Below are 25,317 nucleotides of genomic sequence, written 5' to 3'. Positions count from 1 at the left end.
TGGCCATGGTGAGGTGGCCGTGGTGAGTTGGCCGTGGTGAGTTGGCTGTGGTGAGTTGGCCATGGTGAGTTGGCCGTGGTGAGTTGGCCATAGTGAGTTGGCTGTGGTGAGTTGATCATGATGAGTTGGTCTTAGTGAGTTGGTTCATGGTGAGTTGGTTCGTGGTGAGTTGGTTCATGATGAGTTGGCCAGGATGAGTTGGCTGTGGTGAGTTGGCCATGGTGAGTTGGCTGTGGCGAGTTGGCCATGGTGAGTTGGCTGTGGTGAGTTGGCCATGGTGAGTTGGCCGTGGTGAGTTGGCCATGATGAGTTGGCTGTGGTGAGTTGATCATGATGAGTTGGTCTTAGGGAGTTGGTCTTAGTGAGTTGGTTCATGGTGAGTTGGTTCATGATGAGTTGGTTCATGATGCCAGGATGAGTTGGCTGTGGTGAGTTGGCCATGGTGAGTTGGCTGTGGCGAGTTGGCCATGGTGAGTTGGCCGTGGTGAGTTGGCCATGGTGAGTTGGCCGTGGTGAGTTGGCCGTGGTGAGTTGGCTGTGGTGAGTTGATCATGATGAGTTGGTCTTAGTGAGTTGGTTCGTGGTGAGTTGGTTCATGGTGAGTTGGTTCATGATGAGTTGGCCATGATGAGTTGGCTGTGGCGAGTTGGCCATGGTGAGTTGGCTGTGGTGAGTTGGCCGTGGTGAGTTGGCCATGATGAGTTGGCTGTGGTGAGTTGATCATGATGAGTTGGTCTTAGGAGTTGGTCTTAGTGAGTTGGTTCGTGGTGAGTTGGCCATGATGAGTTGGCTGTGGTGAGTTGGCCATGGTGAGTTGGCTGTGGTGAGTTGGCCATGGTGAGTTGGCTGTGGTGAGTTGGCCGTGGTGAGTTGGCCATGATGAGTTGGCTGTGGTGAGTTGGCTGTGGTGAGTTGGCCATGGTGAGTTGGCCATGGTGAGTTGGCCGTGGTGAGTTGGCTGTGGTGAGTTGGCCATGGTGAGTTGGCCGTGGTGAGTTGGCTGTGGTGAGTTGATCATGATGAGTTGGTCGTAGGGAGTTGGTCTTAGTGAGTTGGTTCGTGGTGAGTTGGTTCATGGTGAGTTGGTTCATGATGAGTTGGCCATGATGAGTTGGCTGTGGTGAGTTGGCCGTGGTGAGTTGGCTGTGGCGAGCTGGCCGTGGTGAGTTGGCCATGATGAGTTGGCTGTGGTGAGTTGGCTGTGGTGAGTTGGCCATGGTGAGTTGGCAGTGGTGAGTTGGCCGTGGTGAGTTGGCTGTGGTGAGTTGATCATGATGAGTTGGTCTTAGGGAGTTGGTCTTAGTGAGTTGGTTCGTGGTGAGTTGGTTCGTGGTGAGTTGGTTCATGATGAGTTGGCCATGATGAGTTGGCTGTGGTGAGTTGGCCGTGGTGAGTTGGCTGTGGCGAGTTGGCCATGGTGAGTTGCCTGTGGTGAGTTGGCCGTGGTGAGTTGGCCATGATGAGTTGGCTGTGGTGAGTTGGCCGTGGTGAGTTGGCCATGATGAGTTGGCCATGGTGAGTTGGCTGTGGTGAGTTGGCCATGGTGAGTTGGCTGTGGCGAGTTGGCCATGGTGAGCTGGCTGTGGTGAGTTGGCCGTGGTGAGTTGATCATGATGAGTTGGTCGTAGGGAGTTGGTCTTAGTGAGTTGGTTCATGGTGAGTTGGTTCGTGGTGAGTTGGTTCGTGGTGAATTGGTTCATGATGAGTTGGTTCGTGGTGAGTTGGTTCGTGGTGAGTTGGTTCATGATGAGTTGGCCAGGATGAGTTGGCTGTGGTGAGTTGGCCATGGTGAGGTGGCCGTGGTGAGTTGGCCGTGGTGAGTTGGCTGTGGTGAGTTGGCCATGGTGAGTTGGCCGTGGTGAGTTGGCCATAGTGAGTTGGCTGTGGTGAGTTGATCATGATGAGTTGGTCTTAGTGAGTTGGTTCATGGTGAGTTGGTTCGTGGTGAGTTGGTTCATGATGAGTTGGCCAGGATGAGTTGGCTGTGGTGAGTTGGCCATGGTGAGTTGGCTGTGGTGAGTTGGCCATGGTGAGTTGGCTGTGGTGAGTTGGCCATGGTGAGTTGGCCGTGGTGAGTTGGCCATGATGAGTTGGCTGTGGTGAGTTGATCATGATGAGTTGGTCTTAGGGAGTTGGTCTTAGTGAGTTGGTTCGTGGTGAGTTGGTTCATGGTGAGTTGGTTCATGATGAGTTGGCCAGGATGAGTTGGCTGTGGTGAGTTGGCCATGGTGAGTTGGCTGTGGCGAGTTGGCCATGGTGAGTTGGCCGTGGTGAGTTGGCCATGGTGAGTTGGCCGTGGTGAGTTGGCCGTGGTGAGTTGGCTGTGGTGAGTTGATCATGATGAGTTGGTCTTAGTGAGTTGGTTCGTGGTGAGTTGGTTCATGGTGAGTTGGTTCATGATGAGTTGGCCATGATGAGTTGGCTGTGGCGAGTTGGCCATGGTGAGTTGGCTGTGGTGAGTTGGCCGTGGTGAGTTGGCCATGATGAGTTGGCTGTGGTGAGTTGATCATGATGAGTTGGTCTTAGGGAGTTGGTCTTAGTGAGTTGGTTCGTGGTGAGTTGGCCATGATGAGTTGGCTGTGGTGAGTTGGCCATGGTGAGTTGGCTGTGGTGAGTTGGCCATGGTGAGTTGGCTGTGGTGAGTTGGCCGTGGTGAGTTGGCCATGATGAGTTGGCTGTGGTGAGTTGGCTGTGGTGAGTTGGCCATGGTGAGTTGGCTGTGGCGAGTTGGCCATGGTGAGTTGGCTGTGGTGAGTTGGCCATGGTGAGTTGGCCGTGGTGAGTTGGCCATGATGAGTTGGCTGTGGTGAGTTGATCATGATGAGTTGGTCTTAGGGAGTTGGTCTTAGTGAGTTGGTTCATGATGAGTTGGCCATGGTGAGTTGGCTGTGGTGAGTTGGCCGTGGTGAGTTGGCTGTGGTGAGTTGGCCATGGTGAGTTGGCTGTGGTGAGTTGATCATGATGAGTTGGTCTTAGTGAGTTGGTTCGTGGTGAGTTGGTTCATGGTGAGTTGGTTCATGATGAGTTGGCCATAATGAGTTGGTCTTAGGGAGTTGGTCTTAGTGAGTTGGTTCGTGGTGAGTTGGTTCGTGGTGAGTTGGTTCGTGGTGAGTTGGTTCATGATGAGTTGGCCAGGATGAGTTGGCTGTGGTGAGTTGGCCATGGTGAGTTGGCCGTGGCGAGTTGGCCATGGTGAGTTGGCTGTGGTGAGTTGGCCATGGTGAGTTGGCCGTGGTGAGTTGGCCGTGGTGAGTTGGCTGTGGTGAGTTGGCCATGGTGAGTTGGCCGTGGTGAGTTGGCCGTAGTGAGTTGGCTGTGGTGAGTTGATCATGATGAGTTGGTCTTAGTGAGTTGGTTCGTGGTGAGTTGGTTCATGGTGAGTTGGTTCATGATGAGTTGGCCATGATGAGTTGGCTGTGGTGAGTTGGCTGTGGTGAGTTGGCCATGGTGAGTCCATAATGCTAGATAAGTATAGTTGGGGTTTTTTTTGCAGACATTTCATGACCCAACTAGGTAACATCATCAATGTGATGATTGTTCGTCGACATCATCTAGCGCTGATGAGGTTACCTACGTTGGGTCTTGAAATGTCTTCAAGGAAACAACCAAATGCAACGATTATTGGACAGGGATCTAACGATATCTAATAAACATTGTAGTGTTTCGCAACTTGTTACGTTCTATAGTAAACGTCAGGTTTCTGGCCGGGCTTTTGGGCCTGTATTTCTTGGCGTTAGGGTATATGTGGGAGATACTGGGTCATTTGGACCCAGCAAGGACTGGTTAATGACCTATCGTATTACAGATGGTCGTAACAGGACCGTAACAGGAAGAAGAAGAAGAAGTCCTGAGAAACGAGGGTAGTTTCCAATGACGAGGAAACAGGTGGTACACTACAATAATATGGATGTGGCGTAGGGAGATACGTAGCTTGGATAGATTGTATATTTCTGATTTTTACCGCCATGGGTCTCCCTCGCCTTTTTTTTTTTCTCTAGAAGGCTACTACATCTACGTAGAAAGTGGTCATCTGAAGCCGAACGAGTCGACGCGTTTCTCCAGCTCCCCGTTCTGCACGGATCAGGAGGCCTGCGTCGAATTCCGCTACCACATGCACAGCATCGTGGCAGTGGAGACCCAACTCAGGGTCCTGCTGGAGGAATCTTCCGGAGGCGTTGTTCTTCTCTGGGACCGTACGGGGACTCAGAGTCCCGACTGGCTGTACGGATCGGTGTCGTTGCCCTACGCTGGAGCTCAGCCAAGCAAGGTTAGTGGAAGGAGGAGGAGGAGGAGGAGGAGGAGGAGGCGAACGGATCCCGGGGCGGTCCAAAGGAGTGCCGACGTAGTTTGATGGCCAACCATGTGGGCGAGAAAGGGTGGAGCAGGAGTCCGCGTATCTCCGTGGTCCCGGCTTTGAGTAGAACCAAAGGAGAAGAGGTGTAGCTCGGGGTTGAAATGAGGGTGACCATCTCGGACCGTGGTTTACACACTCGATCGCGCGTCAGGGCTAGTTGGTTGGGGCAAGGAAACAACAGTGATACAACAGTGGTGGGACTCCTTTTTCCGGGGGGGAGGGGGATGAGTCTGCCTACCGACATGACGTGGCCCAACGGTCGCTTCCGTGGGACGGAGACCATAACTTGATCCTCAACCACCCGTAAGACCGAGGAGCTGAGAGTGGACGAGGTGGGAAAGAATCGATCAGAAATCCAGCCCTTGTTTATCGGCGGAAACCGAGGGGATCAAGCGGGCAGTCGTCGGTTTTCGGCGCGCTTGGGTTTATTTTCACGGTCACGATGCGCCCCCTCCGAAGATTTCGTTGTACGAGGGGCAAGGACAATCGAGGACAACTAAACTAAACTAAAACGTCTTCCGGAAAACAGCCAAGCTCAGAGTGGTCGGTGCAGGGGAGGCGGGTCTGGCACCCTCCCGCGTTCAAATCGCGACTCTCTAGCCACGTCTCCCCGGTTTTAAAGAAGAATTTTGTTCGGCGCGAACGTGCCGGCGCTACCTGGGTGCAGGGTAGTTTCCACGGGCAAGGAAACAGGTGGTAGGCTACAATAATGTGGAAGTGGCATCCTTCATTTCCACCACCCCCCCGGAGCCTGGTCTTCCTCCCACCCCTCCTCTGGATGTATATTCTCCGATGGGACACCTCCCTAGCCAAGAGTCCGCAATCACGCTCTCCGGTAATAATCTTGCGTGCCGGAAGCTTCGGCCGCCAAGCCATTATCTATATAACCATTTAAGGAATGTACTACTTCACACACAGACACACACACACACACCTTTCTGCCGGCAACTCTAAAAGACCGGAGAGTCCTCCTCCCCCCATGACTGACTATTTCCCTTGAACTCAGGTCTCTTCGAGGTTATCCGAGGAAGGAACGCCTACTTGGACGTGTCGTTGGATAATATTTCGGTGCGCAAGGGCCCTTGTGCAGGTAAGGCCGTCGAAGCCCAGGGGTCGGCAAACCGTTTGGACCTCCAGGGACCGCCAAACTCCACATCCTTTTCTGAATCCCACGGAGCGGAGACCCTGAGAAAATCCTCTCCCCCCACCCCCAAAAGAAGAAAATTCTGCAGGGAAATCCCCTCCCTCCGCTTTTGGAACGATCGATCATTCGTTGTTGGAGACTGCGTCTCCAAGCTTCGTTTGCAGAGAGAAAGAGAAAGAGAGAGAGAAAGAGAGAGAGAGAGAGAGAAAGAGAGAGAGAGAGAAAGAGAAAGAGAGAGAGAGAGAGAGAGAGAGAGAGAGAAAGAGAGAGAGAGAGAAAGAGAGAGAGAGAGAGAGAGAGAGAAAGAGAGAGAGAGAAAGAGAGAGAGAGAGAAAGAGAGAGAGAGAGAGAAGAGAGAGAGAAGAGAGAGAGAGAGAAAGAGAGAGAGAAAGAGAGAGAGAGAGAGAGAGAGAAGAGAGAGAAAGAGAGAGAAAGAGAGAGAGAAAAGAGAAGAGAGAGAAAGAGAGAGAGAGAGAGAGAAAGAGAGAGAGAGAGAGAGAGAGAGAGAGAGAGAGAAAGAGAGAGAGAGAAAGAGAGAGAGAGAGAGAGAAAGAGAGAGAGAAAGAGAGAGAGAGAGAGAGAGAGAGAGAGAGAGAAAGAGAAAGAGAGAGAGAAAGAGAAGAGAGAGAGAGAGAGAGAGAGAGAAAGAGAAAGAGAGAGAGAGAAAAGAGAAAGAGAGAGAGAGAGAGGAAGGAGAGAGAGAGAGAGAGAGAGACTTTTCGCTGCGTGCAAGGAAAGCAGCAGAAGCTGCAGAAATCTCTTTTCTCCTGCGCCCAAACTCTGCCAGGAACGAGTCTTCGTGCGTCCGTTTTTGTTCGGGGTGGACGGAGGGCCACCCAGACACAACGGGTGTGACAGCCCACCCCGTGTTTCTTTTTCTTTTTCTTTTTTTTAATGAAAATTTTTATTAATTTTCCATAAACAAACATACACCAACAAAACACAAAACCTAAGAGCATAAAACTTCTTTTGGGAAAGCGGCTTAGTCCCGGGTTACATCTTTTTATACGGACCTAAATCAAATCCGCGCTCGCATAATATACCATTTCATGTCTTGTTTATCATTCTACCTTTTCTATATCGCTTCTCCCCTCTTTTTAATTCTATCTTATTTATTTCATCTCCGTTTAAATCACTATGCTTGTATCATTTGTTCTGTTCTGTTTCGATGATCTATGATCTTTTCTCACGAACACAACATTTCTCCCGCAATCACTGATGGAAGCGTGACGCCTTTCTATCTTTTCCCCTAAATTTAACACTTAAAATAATATATAGTTTCCATTCTGATTCTGCTTAATACATTCTAAAGCTACATACTAAATTTAGCGCTTAAAATAATATATAGTTTCCATTCTGATTCTGCTTAGTACATTCTAAAGCTACATACTAAATTTAACACTTAAAATAATATATAGTTTCCATTCTGATTCTGCTTAGTACGTTCTAAAGCTACACGCTATATTTTAAAAATAGGAAAATGATAAGTTTGTAATATAATTAAAACAATAATGGCCAATTAAACTATTATCATTAAACATTTTATAATCGTACAGTGTTCCAGTTTTCTACCATTATTTCAAAGACACATACAACATTACAGTCTTACGTACTTTTGCAGAATCTCTTTTTGAATTGTATTTTTACCCGTTATCTCTGAAGAAATCCTGTTTCTTTACATCTTGTTTCAAACCTTTGTCACTTTGTAATATAATTAAAACAATAATGGCCAATTAAACTCTTATCATTAAACATTTTATAATCGTACAGTGTTCCAGTTTTCTACCATGATTTCAAAGACACATACAACAATACAGTCTTACGTACTTTTGCAGAATCTCTTTTTGAATTGTATTTTTACCCGTTATCTCTGAAGAAATCCCGTTTCTTTACATCTTGTTTCAAACCTTTGTCACTTTGTAATATAATTAAAACAATAATGGCCAATTAAACTCTTATCATTAAACATTTTATAATCGTGTAGTGTTCCAGTTTTCTACCATGATTTCAAAGACACGTACAATACAGTCTTACGTACTTTTGCAGAATCTCTTTTTGAATTGTATTTTTACCCGTTATCTCTGAAGAAATCCTGTTTCTTTACGTCTTGTTTCAAACCTTTGTCACTTTGTAATAGAATTAAAACAATAATGGCCAATTAAACTCTTATCATTAAACATTTTATAATCGTGTAGTGTTCCAGTTTTCTACCATGATTTCAAAGACACATACAACAATACAGTCTTACGTACTTTTGCAGAGTCTCTTTTTGAATTGTATTTTTACCCGTTATCTCTGAAGAAATCCTGTTTCTTTACATCTTGTTTCAAACCTTTGTCACTTTGTAATATAATTAAAACAATAATGGCCAATTAAACTCTTATCATTAAACATTTTATAATCGTGTAGTGTTCCAGTTTTCTACCATTATTTCAAAGACACATACAACATTACAGTCTTACGTACTTTTGCAGAATCTCTTTTTGAATTGTATTTTTACCCGTTATCTCTGAAGAAATCCTGTTTCTTTACATCTTGTTTCAAACCTTTGTCACTTTGTAATAGAATTAAAACAATAATGGCCAATTAAACTCTTATCATTAAACATTTTATAATCGTGTAGTGTTCCAGTTTTCTACCATGATTTCAAAGACCACGTGACAACAATACAGTCTTACGTACTTTTGCAGAATCTCTTTTTGAATTGTATTTTTACCCGTTATCTCTGAAGAAATCTGTTTCTTTACATCTTGTTTCAAACCTTTGTCACTTTGTAATATAATTAAAACAATAATGGCCAATTACTTATCATTAAACATTTTATAATCGTGCAGTGTTCCAGTTTTCTACCATGATTTCAAAGACACATACAACAATACAGTCTTACGTACTTTTGCAGAATCTCTTTTTGAATTGTATTTTTACCCGTTATCTCTGAAGAAATCCTGTTTCTTTACGTCTTGTTTCAAACCTTTGTCACTTCTCTTCCTTTTTTCCCCTTCCTTCCTTCTCCAGTCTAGCCTTTTTACCCCCTTTCCCCATCTCTTGATCTCCACCCTCTTAATCTCCACCTTCTTCTGTATTCCCCTTTTCTGTTGCTTTCGGACATTGTATCGATTTTTCACCTTATTTTTCCCCTTTTTTGGGGGTTGGAAATGATTATTTGAAAGAGTAAAAACTTTGGGGTTGTTTTAAAAACTTTATGGAGAATTGAAGACTTAAAAAAAAACCAGCCCACCCTGGGTTTCGGTTCAGAGGGGAACTGTGGGTGTTGGTGACACTGTGTGAAAGCAAGCGAAGGGGACACGAAAGACGTTCGCAGCAGAAAGAAAGAAAATACTCGCCGTATCTCTGGAGCGTCTGTGATGGGTACAGGCTCTGACTGGCCAGAGAGGCCCAAGAGGGTTATCCTTGATGGTCCTAATTTCAAAATGGTTCTCCTTTTCTTCTTTCCAGAACACCCACCGACAAATGTGCCTCCAAGAACCATCTCCACAGCTCCGTCGGACGGACCAGGTGTACCGCAAGAACAATCGACCATCTCGGGACCCACAACGTCCAGTCCAGCCACTGCCACCAAAATCACAGGGACCACTGCCCAGTCCAACCGGCCGGTCCCTGTCACGACAAGCACTTCCGGCCTCACCAGGAATGAAAGTCTGGCCACGACGCCACTTCCTTCCGTCGCCAACACCACAGCTGCCGTTCCCGACGTCACCATCCACTCGGGAACGACCGCTACTCCAAAATGGACAACGTCACGGCAACCGAGCCCTGGGACCTCCAGACCAAACGGGACATTTTCCCCCAGCCCCACCATTCAAGGGACACTGACCACCACGCCAGTTTTTCCCAGCACAGCGATCCATGCGAATGTCACCGTCACCGCTGGAACAACCGATACTCCCGTCACGCCCAGTACAGCTATCCGTCCCAATGTCACTGGAACAACCGCGACTCCCGTCACGCCCAGTACAGCTATCCGTCCCGACATCACTGGAACAACCGCGACTCCCGTCACGCCCAGTACAGCTATCCATCCCAACATCACTGGAACAACCGCGACTCCCGTCACGCCCAGTACAGCTATCCATCCCAACGTCACTGGAACAACCGCGACTCCTGTCACCCCAAGTACAGCTATCCATCCCAACGTCACTGGAACAACCACTAGCCCCGTCACGCCCAGTACAGCTATCTGTCCCAACGTCACTGGAACAACCGCTACTCCTGTCACACCCAGTACAGCTATCCATACCAACGTCACTGGAACAACCGCGACTCCCGTCACGCCCAGTACAGCTATCCATCCCAACATCACTGGAACAACCGCGACTCCCGTCACGCCCAGTACAGCTATCCGTCCCAACGTCACTGGAACAACCGCGACTCCTGTCACCCCCAGTACAGCTATCCGTCCCAACGTCACTGGAACAACCGCTTCTCCCATCACCCCCAGTACAGCTATCCGTCCCAACGTCACTGGAACAACCGCGACTCCCGTCACCCCCAGTACAGCTATCCGTCCCAACGTCACTGGAACAACCGCTAGCCCCGTCACGCCCAGTACAGCTATCCGTCCCAACGTCACTGGAACAACCGCTACTCCCGTCACGCCCAGTACAGCTATCCGTCCCGCGTCACTGGAACAACCGCGACTCCGTCACCCCCAGTACAGCTATCCGTCCCAACGTCACTGGAACAACCGCGACTCCCGTCACCCCCAGTACAGCTATCCATACCAACGTCACTGGAACAACCGCTACTCCTGTCACCCCCAGTACAGCTATCCGTCCCAACGTCACTGGAACAACCGCTACTCCTGTCACCCCCAGTACAGCTATCCGTCCCGACATCACTGGAACAACCGCGACTCCCATCACCCCCAGTACAGCTATCCGTCCCAACGTCACTGGAACAACCGCGGCTCCTGTCACCCCCAGTACAGCTATCCATCCCAACGTCACTGGAACAACCGCGACTCCCATCACCCCCAGTACAGCTATCCGTCCCAGCGTCACTGGAACAACCGCTACTCCTGTCACCCCCAGTACAGCTATCCGTCCCGACATCACTGGAACAACCGCGACTCCCATCACCCCCAGTACAGCTATCCGTCCCAACGTCACTGGAACAACCGCGGCTCCTGTCACCCCAGTACAGCTATCCATCCCAACGTCACTGGAACAACCGCGACTCCCATCACCCCCAGTACAGCTATCCGTCCCAACGTCACTGGAACAACCGCTACTCCTGTCACCCCCAGTACAGCTATCCGTCCCGACATCACTGGAACAACCGCGACTCCCATCACCCCCCAGTACAGCTATCCGTCCCAACGTCACTGGAACAACCGCGGCTCCTGTCACCCCCAGTACAGCTATCCATCCCAACGTCACTGGAACAACTTGCGACTCCCATCACCCCAGTACAGCTATCCGTCCCAACGTCACTGGAACAACCGCTACTCCTGTCACCCCCAGTACAGCTATCCGTCCCGACATCACTGGAACAACCGCGACTCCCATCACCCCCAGTACAGCTATCCGTCCCAACGTCACTGGAACAACCGCGGCTCCTGTCACCCCCAGTACAGCTATCCATCCCAACGTCACTGGAACAACCGCTACCCCTATCACGCCCAGTACAACTATCCGTCCCAACATCACCGTCACCTCTGGAACAGCTACCACTTCTACAAGTGCCCAGTCTTCTGGTTCCACCACCATGCGTCCCCTGCTGACGGATTCTGTTGATACCCCGAAACCTACATCAAGGAGACCAGACGTGGACCCAACGACTCCTGGACCGCTTCCAGGTTGGTTCTTCCGAGTGGGTTGTAATCGAATAGGTCTCGCTGTTTCACTCATTACTTCAGAAATGTTATGTTGGGCAAGGTGAAAATGGCAGTTGTTAAAAACATAATAATAACACAGCGATTGAACGAGAATAGTAAGGGCGGAATAACAACAGTACGAGCAAAATGTTGTTGTTTTTTCTGATGAAAAACATGCCGTTCGCTGTTAGGCCAGGAAAAAAAGAGAATTTTAGCCAAGATTGCCGGCATCTGTTGCGGCCCACCGGCAGTCGGAGGAGCCAGCAACATTGTCGGACAGTAGTGAGTAGATTGGGGAGGAAGCCGGGCCCGTCTTGGAGGCTGAGGAAGGCTTGGATGAGGGCCGGGGCAGGCTGGCAGTGATCAGCTGCCTTTGGGTTCAGATAGTACTGAGGTTGGGGAGCAGTTTTGCAACCAGTTCCCAGCGCGCGCGCACAGAACTTGTAAAAAAAAGGAGCAATGAAGAACTCAAGGTTGATGTGCGAGTTAGGCCACAGGTGGACGATGAATGGCCCCTCCCATCAGGATTAAAAGTGGAGCAAAAGGGGAGGGGGGCTTTTGCAGGGAACGCCTGTTTGGTTGCGTGGATCTAGGTCTGTTAACCCAGCCTTCCTTGTCAACAGCGAGCGTGGAACTATTTACCGGATAGTCTTCTAGGATTGATAACTGTCTGAGATCATTAGTCCACCTTCGCGAGAATGTTTTGGACTGAATTGAAGGAGGGCTTTGGGGTTGCTTTGATTGACACGGAGCAGGGGTGTCCAACTGGCAGCCCATCATGCACAGCCGCATCCGCTCCAGCTCCGTGAAGGGGGGGGGGGAAAGTCACGAAACGCCACGTGATGGCGAGTTGGACATCCGTATCATGGAGAACTCCTTTTTCTGATAATCCCCAAATATCTCCCTTTTGGTGAGGAAACGTTTATAGCTACGGAGGATCAAATTGAGGAGCAGGAAAAAAAAAACACCCCACGAGGAGAAGAAAAATCACTCTGCCCATGCTCAAAAACCTAGGAAACAAATTGCTTTAACGTACCGGTTCAATCCGTGGGAGCGAGCAGCGTTTCATGTGTCCTTTACCCAAGTCAGGAGGGGGGAACGGGGACTCCCCAGAAGGCAATGCGCGGCTCCCGCACCGCCACGCATGCGTGTGCAATCCCCACCCCCACGGCCACCGCTGCCCCCTTACCTGCACGGCGCCTCACCGCTGATTTTCGGCCTCCCAGAGGCCCAAAGAAGGTTTCTGCAGGCTTTGCAGGATGAAAACTAGGCCCGTTTCGTCACTTCGAGTATTTCTGGCAAAACAGGAAGTGACGAAACGGGCCTCGTTTTCGGCCCGCAAAGCCTGCAGAAACCTTCTTCGAGCCTCTGGGAGGCCGAAAATCAGCTGTGAGGCGCCGTGCATGGCGCCGCAGGTGCCTGCGGCTCACGCGATGATACCAATGGCTCCGCGTGCCGTCACGGCTCTCTTTGTTTCCCAAAGATTCTGCCTCCTGCGTCGTTTCCGGAGATCCCCATTACACAACGTGACGGCCGCCTCTTCCATTTCATGGGGAATTGCACCTACCTGCTGACCGCCACCTGCAACGCGACGCCCGGCCAGCCCACCTTCCAGATCCAGACCACCAACGAACACCGCGGGAGCAACACCCAGGTCTCCTACCTCAAGTCGGTCAACGTAACTGTGTACGGGACCCAGATTGTCCTGCTGAAAGGGCGGAGAGTAACGGTGAGTTTTCCCTGGGATCCCACTTCCTGAACGGATACTCCTGGTTCCTGAAAACATTAGCCCCCCCCCCCCGCCTCCTGCTCCCATCACTGGAACCTTCTCTCGACTCTCCTGCCACACAGGTAAACGAAAGCGAGTTACCTTGCCTGTCTCGGTGGCCGAGCAACGCGTGTCCGTGCGCCTGAGCGGCACTTTTGTTCGGCTCCAAGCGGATTTCGGCCTGTCGGTGAGATTTGGCGGGAACCACCACGCCGAGGTCTCCATCCCGTCGTCCTATTCTGGGAAGCTGTGCGGTCTTTGCGGTAAGGAGTTGAGACGGGTCACCTTTTATGAGCGGCCAACTCTTTAGCATTTAAGCTCTCCGGGAAAAGCACACTCAGGAAAAGCAATCCTTAGATCCATTTGCACCACGTAAAGATACCAGCTGGTCGAACTCGCCTCACAAGATATCCTAAGGAAATCATCCCGATTTAAGGAAAGGTCACATGCCGTAAAGGCAGTAAAAAAAAAGAAAGAAATAAGGGCCAAGCTTGCATCCTGCTTCTTGGAAGTACACCACCCAAAAGGACAGTGCCAGGTACCACTAAAGCAGTGAAGGAAAACCCCTCCCCAGATAGAAAAAAAATCCACGAGTCAGAAAAAAAAAATTCAAACATAATACAAATAATTACATCACAACAGTAGCTGTTGCTTGTTGAAGCTGAATAGGGGAAATTATCCCTATAAATATAGGGGAAATTATCCCTATAAATATAGGGGAAATTATCCCTATAAATAAACCCAGGATGAAACGTCACCAAGCACAGAATTTAAGCTTCGTCAAAAACCAGTTTTAGACCAAAACTCAGAAAGGGTGTGTCGACTCACGTTGAAATGTCAATCTTTCTAGCCAGCCAAGAAGCCTTGATGAATGTCACACTCATCTTGGTTCCCTGTCACTAAAAGCTTCGCTTCGTTATTCAATTGTTCCTTCAAAGGGCCGACGGTCCAGGGAAGTATTTCCTCCCAACGGCAGTGTAAAAATCTTAAAACAACCAACAGCAGTGTAAAAATCTTAAAACAACCCTTCCCCTTTAAGAAAGCCAAGCCTCACAATCTCCGGAGACAGGAAGTCTAGGCTGTCTGCCAAGAATGTAATAAGGGTGGGGAAAAAAACAAGATAAAAGGAGATCGCTTCTAACCACCGGTTCTCCGAACCGCTTAGAAAGTTAACAAGCGGTTCTATAGAACCGGACAGAACCGGTAGAATCCCACCCCTGAGGAAGGGGTATATGACAGAGGTGAAATGTTGCCGGTTCGCCCTGGTTCAGCCAAACCGGGATTTCCGACAATCGGCCGGGCCGCACGATTTCGATTTAGTCAGAATTTCTCAGCGTCCACAGTTTTTAATCCCGATTTTGGGTGGTCGTAAGTCCGGGACTGCCTAGAGCAGTGATGGCTAACCTTTTCAGCTTGGTGTGTCGAAAATCGGGGAAAAGTGTAGCCTTCCTCGGGTCGTGTGTCACTTCAAGAAATATCAATAATTTGGTTTATGACGGACTGGGCTGGGGTGATCACACCGGGCTGTGAAACTTGTCTCCCTGGTCTCAGGGCTGCAGGTGTAGGATGTGGCGATCGGAAGGCCACCTTACAGGGCTGTGAACCTCATGGATCTCCTTTCCTCCTGTAGCGTTCCTGAGGTAATGAAACGGACAAACCTCAGTTTATGGCGGTTAAAACTGGTTCTCTGCTGCAAAGATCTTGTGGCAGCGGTGACACCACGCCTCCACGCCACAAGCAGGGAGCAGGGATCGGAGCAGAGCACAGGCAGCCTCTAAATGTGCAGGTTTTCCCCCACACCAACAGGCGTGTCAGTCAAAGTGCCTCGGCGTGTCACGAGTGACACGCGTGTCATAGGTTAGCCATCACTGACGTAGAGATGTGCCACACATGAGAAACTGACCCCACCCCCACCCCATTTGTGATACGTAAAGTTACACCGGTGAAAATAGGAAGCAACAGTCACTCCACGTTTAACCTCGGGGTTAACCTAAGCTCATTTACTGGAATATGACGTCAGAATTCTCGATGGTTTTGTAGAAAGGTTACGTATTTGGCAGGCTACGCTGTCCGGTGTCACGTTAATGATGGAGATGACCGGAACTGGGAACAGGTAAACAGGACGAGGAAACAGATGGTATGCTACAACAATAGGGGTGTTGCATAGTTAGATACGTAGCTGGATAGATTGAGAAGACGGAAAGGGGAAGAGACTGTATCCCTGAACCGGTATATAAACCCCAGCCTTCCTGGGAGCCACGTCTTCCGACTACGGGCAGAATTCCCTTTTTGCAAAAGTTTCATAATAAAGTTCTTCTATATTGTTCACATGTCTTCTCTCCTTTTTTAGGGAACTTTGACGGACAAGTAGGGAATGACAACCTCATGCCCAACGGCACCTCAGCGGGGGCAGATGCCAACCTGCTGGGAAAGAGCTGGCAAATACCCAACGTAGGGGATGCCAGGTGAGTCTCCCGCACCTTTGGCTGGAACCCTGGCATCTTAAACAGGAAAGTGCCAACGTTTTCCTACTAACTTCCAAGCTGGCCTGGCTTGGAAATTTCCTAAAAAAAACTGTTTTTTTACCTAATTTAATTTCAAGATTTGAAATGGTAGCTATAAGCACCGTGGGTTCCCTCCCCCCCCCGTCTTAAAATCCTCCATTGTTTAAAGCAGGGGTCCCCCAATTTGGCCACTTTAAGAACTGGTAGACTTCAACTCCCAGAATTCCCCAGTCATTCTGGGAGTTGAAGTCCACCAGTCTTAAAAGTTGCAAGTTTGGAGACCCGTCATTTTAAAGCAACCATTTTTCCAACCTGGAAATTTAAGTGCTTGGCTGGGGAATTCTGGGAGTTGAAGTCCACCAGTCTTAAAGTTGCAAGTTTGGAGACCCATAATTTTAAAGCAACATTTTTCAAAGCTGGCAATTTAAATGCTGGCTGGGGAATTCTGGGAGTTGAAGTCCACCAGTCTTAAAGCTGCAAGTTTGGAGACCCATAATTTTAAAGCAACATTTTTCCAACCTGGAAGTTTAAGTGCTGGATGGGGAATCCTGGGAGTTGAAGTCCACCAGTCTTCAAGCTGCAAGTTTGGAGACCCCTCATTTTAAAGCAACCATTTTTCCAACCTGCAAATTTAAGTGCTGGATGGGGAATTCTGGGAGTTGAAGTCCACCAGTCTTAAAAGTTGCAAGTTTGAAGACCCCTCATTTTAAAGCAACATTTTTTTTTTCAAAGCTGGCCATTTTAAGTGCTTGGCTGGGGAATTCTGGGAGTTGAAGTCCACACATCTGAAAAGTGGCCAAGTTTGAAAAAAAAAAGCCATTTAAAGGAAGGAAGAGATCATTACGAAAATTCAGAGGGAAAGCAACCTTGGGAGGTCACAAGAAAGGCTGGACAATATGCCCAAGGTGTGTTGGATCGCAACACACAACTTCCTCCCTCCTTCCCCTCCCGCTCTTCCTCCTCCCAGCACTGGTCATGGGAGGTGTCATCCAACACACCCGAAGAACAACGGGTTGGAGGAAGGCCGTCCTTTCCGTAACTTGTACGGTGTGTTGTGTTGTTGTTTTTTGCAGCTGCACCAACTCGAAAGATCCTGAGAAATGCAATCCGGAAATTGCAGGCGAGGTGCAGGGACCCACCAGTTGTGGGATTCTGACAGATCCCCAAGGTAAGAGATTTTTTTTAGGAGGGGAGTAAAGAATGACAGGATAACAGAGTTGGAAGGGCTCTTGGAGATCTTCTAGTCCAGCCCTATACCAGGGGGGTGGCTAACCATTTCTTGGGCTCCTGGGCCCAAAATGGGGCACGCCCTTGCATGCTCCCGCTTCTGGGCCAGCACCCAGAAGGCAAGGCGCGCCCCCCCCGCTATGCACGTGTGCGTGATCCCCACCCACCCCACCCCTGCCACCCCTTTACCCTCATGGCACCTCACGGCTGATTTTGGGGCCGGTTCGAGGCCTTTTTTTTGGCCTCCCCGAGGTTTGTGGAAGGCTTCTGCAGGCTTCTGCAGGCTTGGCAGGCCGAAAAGCTGGGCCCGTTTCGTCACTTCTGGTATTTCCGATTTAAAAAAAACCCAGAAAAGTGGCGAAGCGGACCTAGTTTTCGGCCTGCCAAGTTTGCAGAAGCCCGCAGAAGCCTTCCTCAAGGCCGAAAAAAAGGCTTCAAACCAGCCAGAAATTAGCTGTGCGGTGCACACATGCACATGTGTGTGCAGTTCCCCCAACCATAGAGTTTCCTCCTAGCACAGCGTCCTTTTTTCCTCTACCTGTCCTAACCAAAAGCCCCATCAACTGTGGAGCTGACCAGACTCTATGGCGGTTCCCCAACCATAGAGTCTCCTCCTAGCGCAGCCTCCTTTTTTCCTCTACCTGTCCTAACCAAAAGCCCCATCAACTGTGGAGCTGACCCAACTCTATGGCGGTTCCCCCAACCATAGAGTCTCCTCCTAGCGCAGCGTCCTTTTTCCTCTACCTGTCCTAACCAAAAGCCCCATCAACTGTGGAGCTGATCCGACTCTATGGCGGTTCCCCCAACCATAGAGTCTCCTCCTAGCACAGCCTCCTTTTTTCCTCTACCTGTCCTAACCCAAAGCCCCATCAATTGTGGAGCTGACCAGACTCTATGGCGGTTCCCCCAACCATAGAGTCTCCTCCTAGCGCAGCGTCCTTTTTCCTCTACCTGTCCTAACCCAAAGCCCATCAATTGTGGAGCCAACCAGACTCTATGGTGGTTACACTGCCATAGAGTGTCCTCCTGGCATAGAGTGGGCCGCTCTATGGCCCACTGCCATAGAGTGTCCTTTTTCCTCTACCTGTCCTAACCAAAAGCCCGATCCATTGTGGAGCCGACCAGGAGCCACAGCAAAGGGATGGAAAGGGCCACAGGCGGCTCCAGAGCCCCATTGGCTCTAGAGCCACCGGTTGCCGATGCCTGTCCTAGTCCCTACGGAGACCAAAGTGCCTGGTTTTCTAGGAGCTTGTGGGTCTCCCTCTGTCCCCTGGGGGGTGGATGGTGAACGGACCTTCTCTTTCCCCGTAGGCCCGTTTGCTCCGTGCCATGGCAAGGTGCCCCCCGAGGGGCCCTTTGAGAACTGCTTCTACGACCTCTGCGAGACCGGCGGAGACGCAGGGATGCTGTGCTTCGCCCTCCAGTCCTACGCCGATCGCTGTGCCCAAGCCGGGGTCACCATCGCCTGGAGGAACAGCACTTTTTGCCGTAAATATATCCCCGGTTTTGGAGAGACTTGGCCAGGGGTGGGATTCTCGGTGGAGCAAATTTCCCTTCGTTTGCTAATTTCTGTAAGAAATCCGGACAACGGGGGTTGTCCGGGGATGGATTGGAGTAACTTCTGGGTTGCTCTTCTGCCCAGCCAGAACCTACAACAGCCCCAGCCTGCTTGGAGTAAAAAAAAAGGCGGAAGAGTAGCGAAAGGTTTTTAAGGGCTAGCGTGCCTTGGATTGAAGGCTTCCGCTCCATAGTTACTCCATAGTTACACCATAGTTACACCAGCCTGGTGTTGCAGGATGGACGGAGGATGAAGCCAGGGGTTACTATCTGTTCCTGAAACAATCCTGCGGGAAGGACGGGTTTTAAGGAATGGAATGGAATGGAATGCAGAATAGGGAGGAAGAGAAAGGAGAAGAGAAGAGACCAAGAGAAGAAAAAATAGAAGAGAAGAGAATAAAATAGAAGAGAAGAGAAGAGAGAATGGAATGGAATGGAATGGAGTAGAGTAGAGTAGATAGAACAGAACAGAACATTAGAATAGAATAGGATAGGATAGGATAGGATAGGATAGGATAGGATAGGATAGGATAGGATAGGATAGGATAGGATAGGATTGGATAGAATAGAATAGAATAGAATAGAATAGAATAGAATAGAGGAATAAGAATAGAATAAGAATAGAATAGAATAATGGTATGAAGAATAGAATAGAATTAGAATGAGAATAGAATTAGAATAGAATATAGGAATAAGAATAGAACAGAATAGAACATTAGAATAGAATTGAATAGAATAAGAATAGAATAGAACATTAGAATAGAATAGAATGGAATGGAATGGAATGGAATGGAATGGAATAGAATAGAATATAGAATGGAATAGAATAGAATAGAATAGAATGGAATGGAATAGAATATAGAATGGAATGGGAATGGAATAGAATAGAATAAAGAATGGAATAGAATATAGAATGGAATAGAATAGAATAGAATAGAATAGAATAGAATAGAATAGAATAGAATAGAATAGAATGGAATGGAATAGAATATAGAATGGAATGGAATAGAATATAGAATGGAATAGAATATAGAATGGAATAGAATAGAATAGAATAGAATAGAATAGAATGGAATGGAATGGAATGGAATGGAATGGAATGGAATAGAATAGAATAGAATAGAATAGAATAGAATAGAATAGAATAGAATAGAATAGAATAGGAATGGAATGGAATGGAATGGAATGGAATGGAATGGAATAGAATAGAATATAGAATGGAATGGAATGGAATGGAATGGAATGGAATGGAATAGAATAGAATATAGAATGGAATGGAATGGAATGGAATGGAATGGAATGGAATGGAATAGAATAGAATAGAATAGAATAGAATAGAATAGAATAGAATACTTTATTGGCCAAGTGTGATTGGACACACAAGGAATTTGTCTTGGTGTAAAACCTCTCAGTGTACATAAAGGAAAATCTCTCTCTCTTCTCTCCCCAGCCCTGAACTGCCCCCCCGGGAGCTCCTACACGCCCTGCGGCCCCGCCTGCCCCGCCACCTGCTCGGGCCCCGCCCCCGAGAACGACTGCCCGGCCCTGCCCTGCGTGGAGGGCTGCGTGTGCGACCCGGGCTACGTCCTCAGCGGAGAGCAGTGCGTGCCCGCCAGCCAGTGCGGCTGCACCGACGCCGACGGGAACTACCACGTGGTGAGAAGGGCCGGGGCGGAGTTTTCACGGGTCTCGCGGATGGGGGGGGCGGGGCCTGGGTTGGAGAAATCGGTCCGAATGTCGCGGTGGGACCCGAGCCCTTCCGCTCCCGGTTTCGGTCCTCGTGGACGCACGCGCCCCCGGCTAAGACGCCTGGCGTCTCACCGGCGCACCCGGCTTTCCGAACGCCGAGCGGGGTGCTCCGCCGCGCCAATCCGCCGAGAGGGTAAAGAAGAGAAAGGCGCAGGGGCGGGCTGGGAGAAGGGCCAATCCTGCGTGTTCTGATCCTAAAGCTTCCTAAACCGTCGTTCCGCGCATCGCCAGCAAGACGTAGTTTTACTTGCAACGCTGGGAATGGTTTTCCTTCCCGGCTGGGAAGGAATCTCAGAAGAGTTCCTCGAGATAAGCACCCACCTTTCAGTTCTGTGAATAGAATAGAACGTTAATAGAATAGAATAGAATAGAATAGAATAGAATAGAATAGAATAGAATAGAATAGAATAGAATAGAATAGAATAGAAAATAGAATAGATTAGGAAATAGAATAGAACATTAGAATAGAATAGAATAGAATAGAATAGAACATTAGAATAGAATAGAATAGAATAGAATAGAATAGAATAGAATAGAATAGAATAGAATAGAAAATAGAATAGATTAGGAAATAGAATAGAATAGAATAGAAAATTAGAATAGAATAGAATAGAATAGAACATTAGAATAGAATAGAATAGAATAGAATAGAATAGAATAGAATAGAACATTAGAATAGAATAGAATAGAATAGAATAGAATAGAATAGAATAGAATAGAATAGAATAGAATAGAATAGAATAGTTTTCATTCCCAGCTGGGAAGGAATCTCAAAATAGTTCCTCGAGATAAGCACCCACCTTTCAGTTCTGTGAATAGAATAGAACATTAGAATAGAATAGAATAGAATAGAATAGAATAGAATAGAATAGAATAGAATAGAATAGAATAGAATAGAATAGAATAGAATACAACATTAGAATAGAATAGAATAGCATCGCATAGCATAGCATAGAATAGGATAGAATAGAACATTAGAATAGAATAGAGTAGAATAGAATAGAATAGAACGTTAGAATAGAATAGAATAGAATAGAATAGAATAGAATAGAATAGAATAGAAAATAGAATAGATTAGGAAATAGAATAGAATAGAACATTAGAATAGAATAGAATAGAATAGAATAGAATAGAATAGAATAGAATAGAATAGAATAGAATAGAAAATAGAATAGATTAGGAAATAGAATAGAATAGAATAGAAAATTAGAATAGAATAGAATAGAACATTAGAATAGAATAGAATAGAATAGAACATTAGAATAGAATAGAATAGAATAGAATAGAATAGAATAGAATAGAATAGAATAGAATAGAATAGAATAGAATAGAATAGAATAGTTTTCATTCCCAGCTGGGAAGGAATCTCAAAATAGTTCCTCGAGATAAGCACCCACCTTTCAGTTCTGTGAATAGAATAGAACATTAGAATAGAATAGAATAGAATAGAATAGAATAGAATAGAACATTAGAATAGAATAGAATAGCATCGCATAGCATAGCATAGAATAGGATAGAATAGAACATTAGAATAGAATAGAGTAGAATAGAATAGAATAGAACATTAGAATAGAATAGAATAGAGTAGAATAGAATAGAATAGAACATTAGAATAGAATAGAATAGAATAGAATAGAATAGAATAGAATAGAATAGAATAGTTTTCATTCCCAGCTGGGAAGGAATCTCAAAATAGTTCCTCGAGATAAGCACCCACCTTTCAGTTCTGTGAATAGAATAGAACATTAGAATAGAATAGAATAGAATAGAATAGAATAGAATAGAATAGAATAGAATACAACATTAGAATAGAATAGAATAGCATCGCATAGCATAGCATAGAATAGGATAGAATAGAACATTAGAATAGAATAGAGTAGAATAGAATAGAATAGAACATTAGAATAGAATAGAATAGAATAGAATAGAATAGAATAGAATAGAATAGAATAGAATAGAATAGTTTTCATTCCCAGCTGGGAAGGAATCTCAAAATAGTTCCTCGAGATAAGCACCCACCTTTCAGTTCTGTGAATAGAATAGAACATTAGAATAGTATAGAATAGAATAGAATAGAATAGAATAGAATAGAATAGAATAGAATAGAATAGAATAGAATAGAATAGAATAGTTTTCATTCCCAGCTGGGAAGGAATCTCAAAATAGTTCCTCGAGATAAGCACCCACCTTTCACTTCTGTGAATAGAATAGAACATTAGAATAGTATAGAATACAATAGAATAGAATAGAATAGAATAGAATAGAATAGAATAGAATAGAATAGAATAGAATAGAATAGTTTTCATTCCCAGCTGGGAAGGAATCTCAAAATAGTTCCTCGAGATAAGCACCCACCTTTCAGTTCTGTGAATAGAATAGAACATTAGAATAGAATAGAATAGAAAATAGAATAGATTAGGAAATAGAATAGAATAGAATAGAACATTAGAATAGAATAGAATAGAATAGAATAGAAAGAATAGAATAGAATAGAATAGAATAGAATAGAACATTAGAATAGAATAAGAATAGAATAAGAATAGAATAGAATAGAATTGTTTTCATTCCCAGCTGGGAAGGAATCTCAAAATAGTTCCTCGAGATAAGCACCCACCTTTCAGTTCTGTGAATAGAATAGAACATTAGAATAGAATAGAATAGAATAGAATAGAATAGAATAGAATAGAATAGAATACAACATTAGAATAGAATAGAATAGCATCGCATAGCATAGCATAGAATAGGATAGAATAGAACATTAGAATAGAATAGAGTAGAATAGAATAGAATAGAATAGAATAGAATAGAATAGAAAATAGAATAGATGAGGAAATAGAATAGAATAGAATACTGCAACGCTGGGAATTGTTTTCATTCCCAGCTGGGAAGGAATCTCAAAATAGTTCCTCGAGATAAGCACCCACCTTTCAGTTCTGTGAATAGAATAGAACATTAGAATAGAATAGAATAGAATAGAATAGAATAGAATAGAACATTAGAATAGAATAGAATAGCATCGCATAGCATAGCATAGAATAGGATAGAATAGAACATTAGAATAGAATAGAGTAGAATAGAATAGAATAGAACATTAGAATAGAATAGAATAGAGTAGAATAGAATAGAATAGAACATTAGAATAGAATAGAATAGAATAGAATAGAATAGAATAGAATAGAATAGAATAGAATAGTTTTCATTCCCAGCTGGGAAGGAATCTCAAAATAGTTCCTCGAGATAAGCACCCACCTTTCAGTTCTGTGAATAGAATAGAACATTAGAATAGAATAGAATAGAATAGAATAGAATAGAATAGAATAGAATAGAATACAACATTAGAATAGAATAGAATAGCATCGCATAGCATAGCATAGAATAGGATAGAATAGAACATTAGAATAGAATAGAGTAGAATAGAATAGAATAGAACATTAGAATAGAATAGAATAGAATAGAATAGAATAGAATAGAATAGAATAGAATAGAATAGTTTTCATTCCCAGCTGGGAAGGAATCTCAAAATAGTTCCTCGAGATAAGCACCCACCTTTCACTTCTGTGAATAGAATAGAACATTAGAATAGTATAGAATAGAATAGAATAGAATAGAATAGAATAGAATAGAATAGAATAGAATAGAATAGAATAGAATAGAATAGAATAGTTTTCATTCCCAGCTGGGAAGGAATCTCAAAATAGTTCCTCGAGATAAGCACCCACCTTTCACTTCTGTGAATAGAATAGAACATTAGAATAGTATAGAATACAATAGAATAGAATAGAATAGAATAGAATAGAATAGAATAGAATAGAATAGAATAGAATAGAATAGTTTTCATTCCCAGCTGGGAAGGAATCTCAAAATAGTTCCTCGAGATAAGCACCCACCTTTCAGTTCTGTGAATAGAATAGAACATTAGAATAGAATAGAATAGAAAATAGAATAGATTAGGAAATAGAATAGAATAGAATAGAACATTAGAATAGAATAGAATAGAATAGAATAGAATAGAATAGAATAGAATAGAATAGAATAGAACATTAGAATAGAATAAGAATAGAATAAGAATAGAATAGAATAGAATTGTTTTCATTCCCAGCTGGGAAGGAATCTCAAAATAGTTCCTCGAGATAAGCACCCACCTTTCAGTTCTGTGAATAGAATAGAACATTAGAATAGAATAGAATAGAATAGAATAGAATAGAATAGAATAGAATAGAATACAACATTAGAATAGAATAGAATAGCATCGCATAGCATAGCATAGAATAGGATAGAATAGAACATTAGAATAGAATAGAGTAGAATAGAATAGAATAGAATAGAATAGAATAGAATAGAAAATAGAATAGATGAGGAAATAGAATAGAATAGAATACTGCAACGCTGGGAATTGTTTTCATTCCCAGCTGGGAAGGAATCTCAAAATAGTTCCTCGAGATAAGCACCCACCTTTCAGTTCGGTGAAAGTGATGCAAAAAAAAAAAAAACAAACCCAGAAGGATCCAATGAACTAGAAAAGAAACCAACCGAAGTTACAAAGAGCTTCAAGGAGGACTCGGAACCGAACGAACAACCTTGCTTCCTGCAAAGGGGTTCGTCCTCGAGGTCTGGCTTTTATCCCTTAGGGGAGGGGGCGATCCCCTCCCAGCCTTAAACTCCCGAGTTGCCCCCCTTTGTCTCAGCTGCTCTCGCCTTCTGGCAGCTCTGTGCATACGCACGCGGGGAACCCTGGCTCCTCTTCCTCGCTGCTCCCAGACTCCCGAGGCGGCACCCCTATTCCCAGATGGTCCTGGCCCCATCTCTGCGTCGGACGCAGGACCCTCATTCCCTGACTCCCTGACCGCTCCCCGTTCTTCCCCCACTGTCCGATTCCGCCACCTGGCTACACCAGGAAGCGTCTTTTTTACTACCAGGTCAGTTGAACCGGTCCAAACCGGTAGCATAACCCACCCTTGGGGATGGATTTCAAAGACCCGGTCACTGTGCAGGGTGCCAAGATGTCCGACGACATACGTAGCGTTTGTGACTTTTATACCGTTTTTAAAAGCACGGAAGAGTAACACCGATACAAACATTTGGATTGGAGAATAGATACACCAGGGGTAAATAACTCCCAACCAATCCTTAGGAATATTGGTGGTGTTAGTAAGGTCAGATCATCTATAAGTCCGGGAC

At 45.9% G+C, this 25,317-nt stretch overlaps 2 protein-coding genes across 2 annotated transcripts; both read left to right on the top strand.

The window, feature by feature from the left end:
• The first annotated feature begins 9,246 nt into the window (after positions 1-9,246).
• On the top strand, positions 9,247-13,059 carry LOC148128699 (uncharacterized). Its single transcript, XM_087948523.1, has 4 exons — positions 9,247-9,269; positions 9,355-10,818; positions 10,874-11,316; positions 12,818-13,059. Exons 1-4 carry the CDS (start codon positions 9,247-9,249, stop codon positions 12,862-12,864), a joined length of 1,977 nt encoding a protein of 658 aa, XP_087804649.1. The 3' UTR covers positions 12,865-13,059.
• On the top strand, positions 12,884-20,272 carry LOC148128698 (zonadhesin-like; the record flags this gene model as incomplete). The annotated part of the gene is made up of 6 exons (XM_087948522.1): positions 12,884-13,067; positions 13,186-13,365; positions 15,453-15,567; positions 16,680-16,774; positions 18,145-18,321; positions 19,841-20,272. Coding segments are annotated over exons 1-6 (1,183 nt in total), but the record flags the coding sequence as incomplete, so codon positions are not given.
• Positions 20,273-25,317: the final 5,045 nt, after the last annotated feature.

This window comes from Notechis scutatus, unplaced genomic scaffold, assembly GCF_049901735.1.
Source record: "Notechis scutatus isolate UNSWTSFEM ecotype Mainland unplaced genomic scaffold, rNotScu1.2 NSCUCTG156, whole genome shotgun sequence".
In the NCBI taxonomy this organism is placed as follows: domain Eukaryota; kingdom Metazoa; phylum Chordata; class Lepidosauria; order Squamata; family Elapidae; genus Notechis; species Notechis scutatus.
This window is presented reverse-complemented; position numbering and strand designations above follow the sequence as displayed.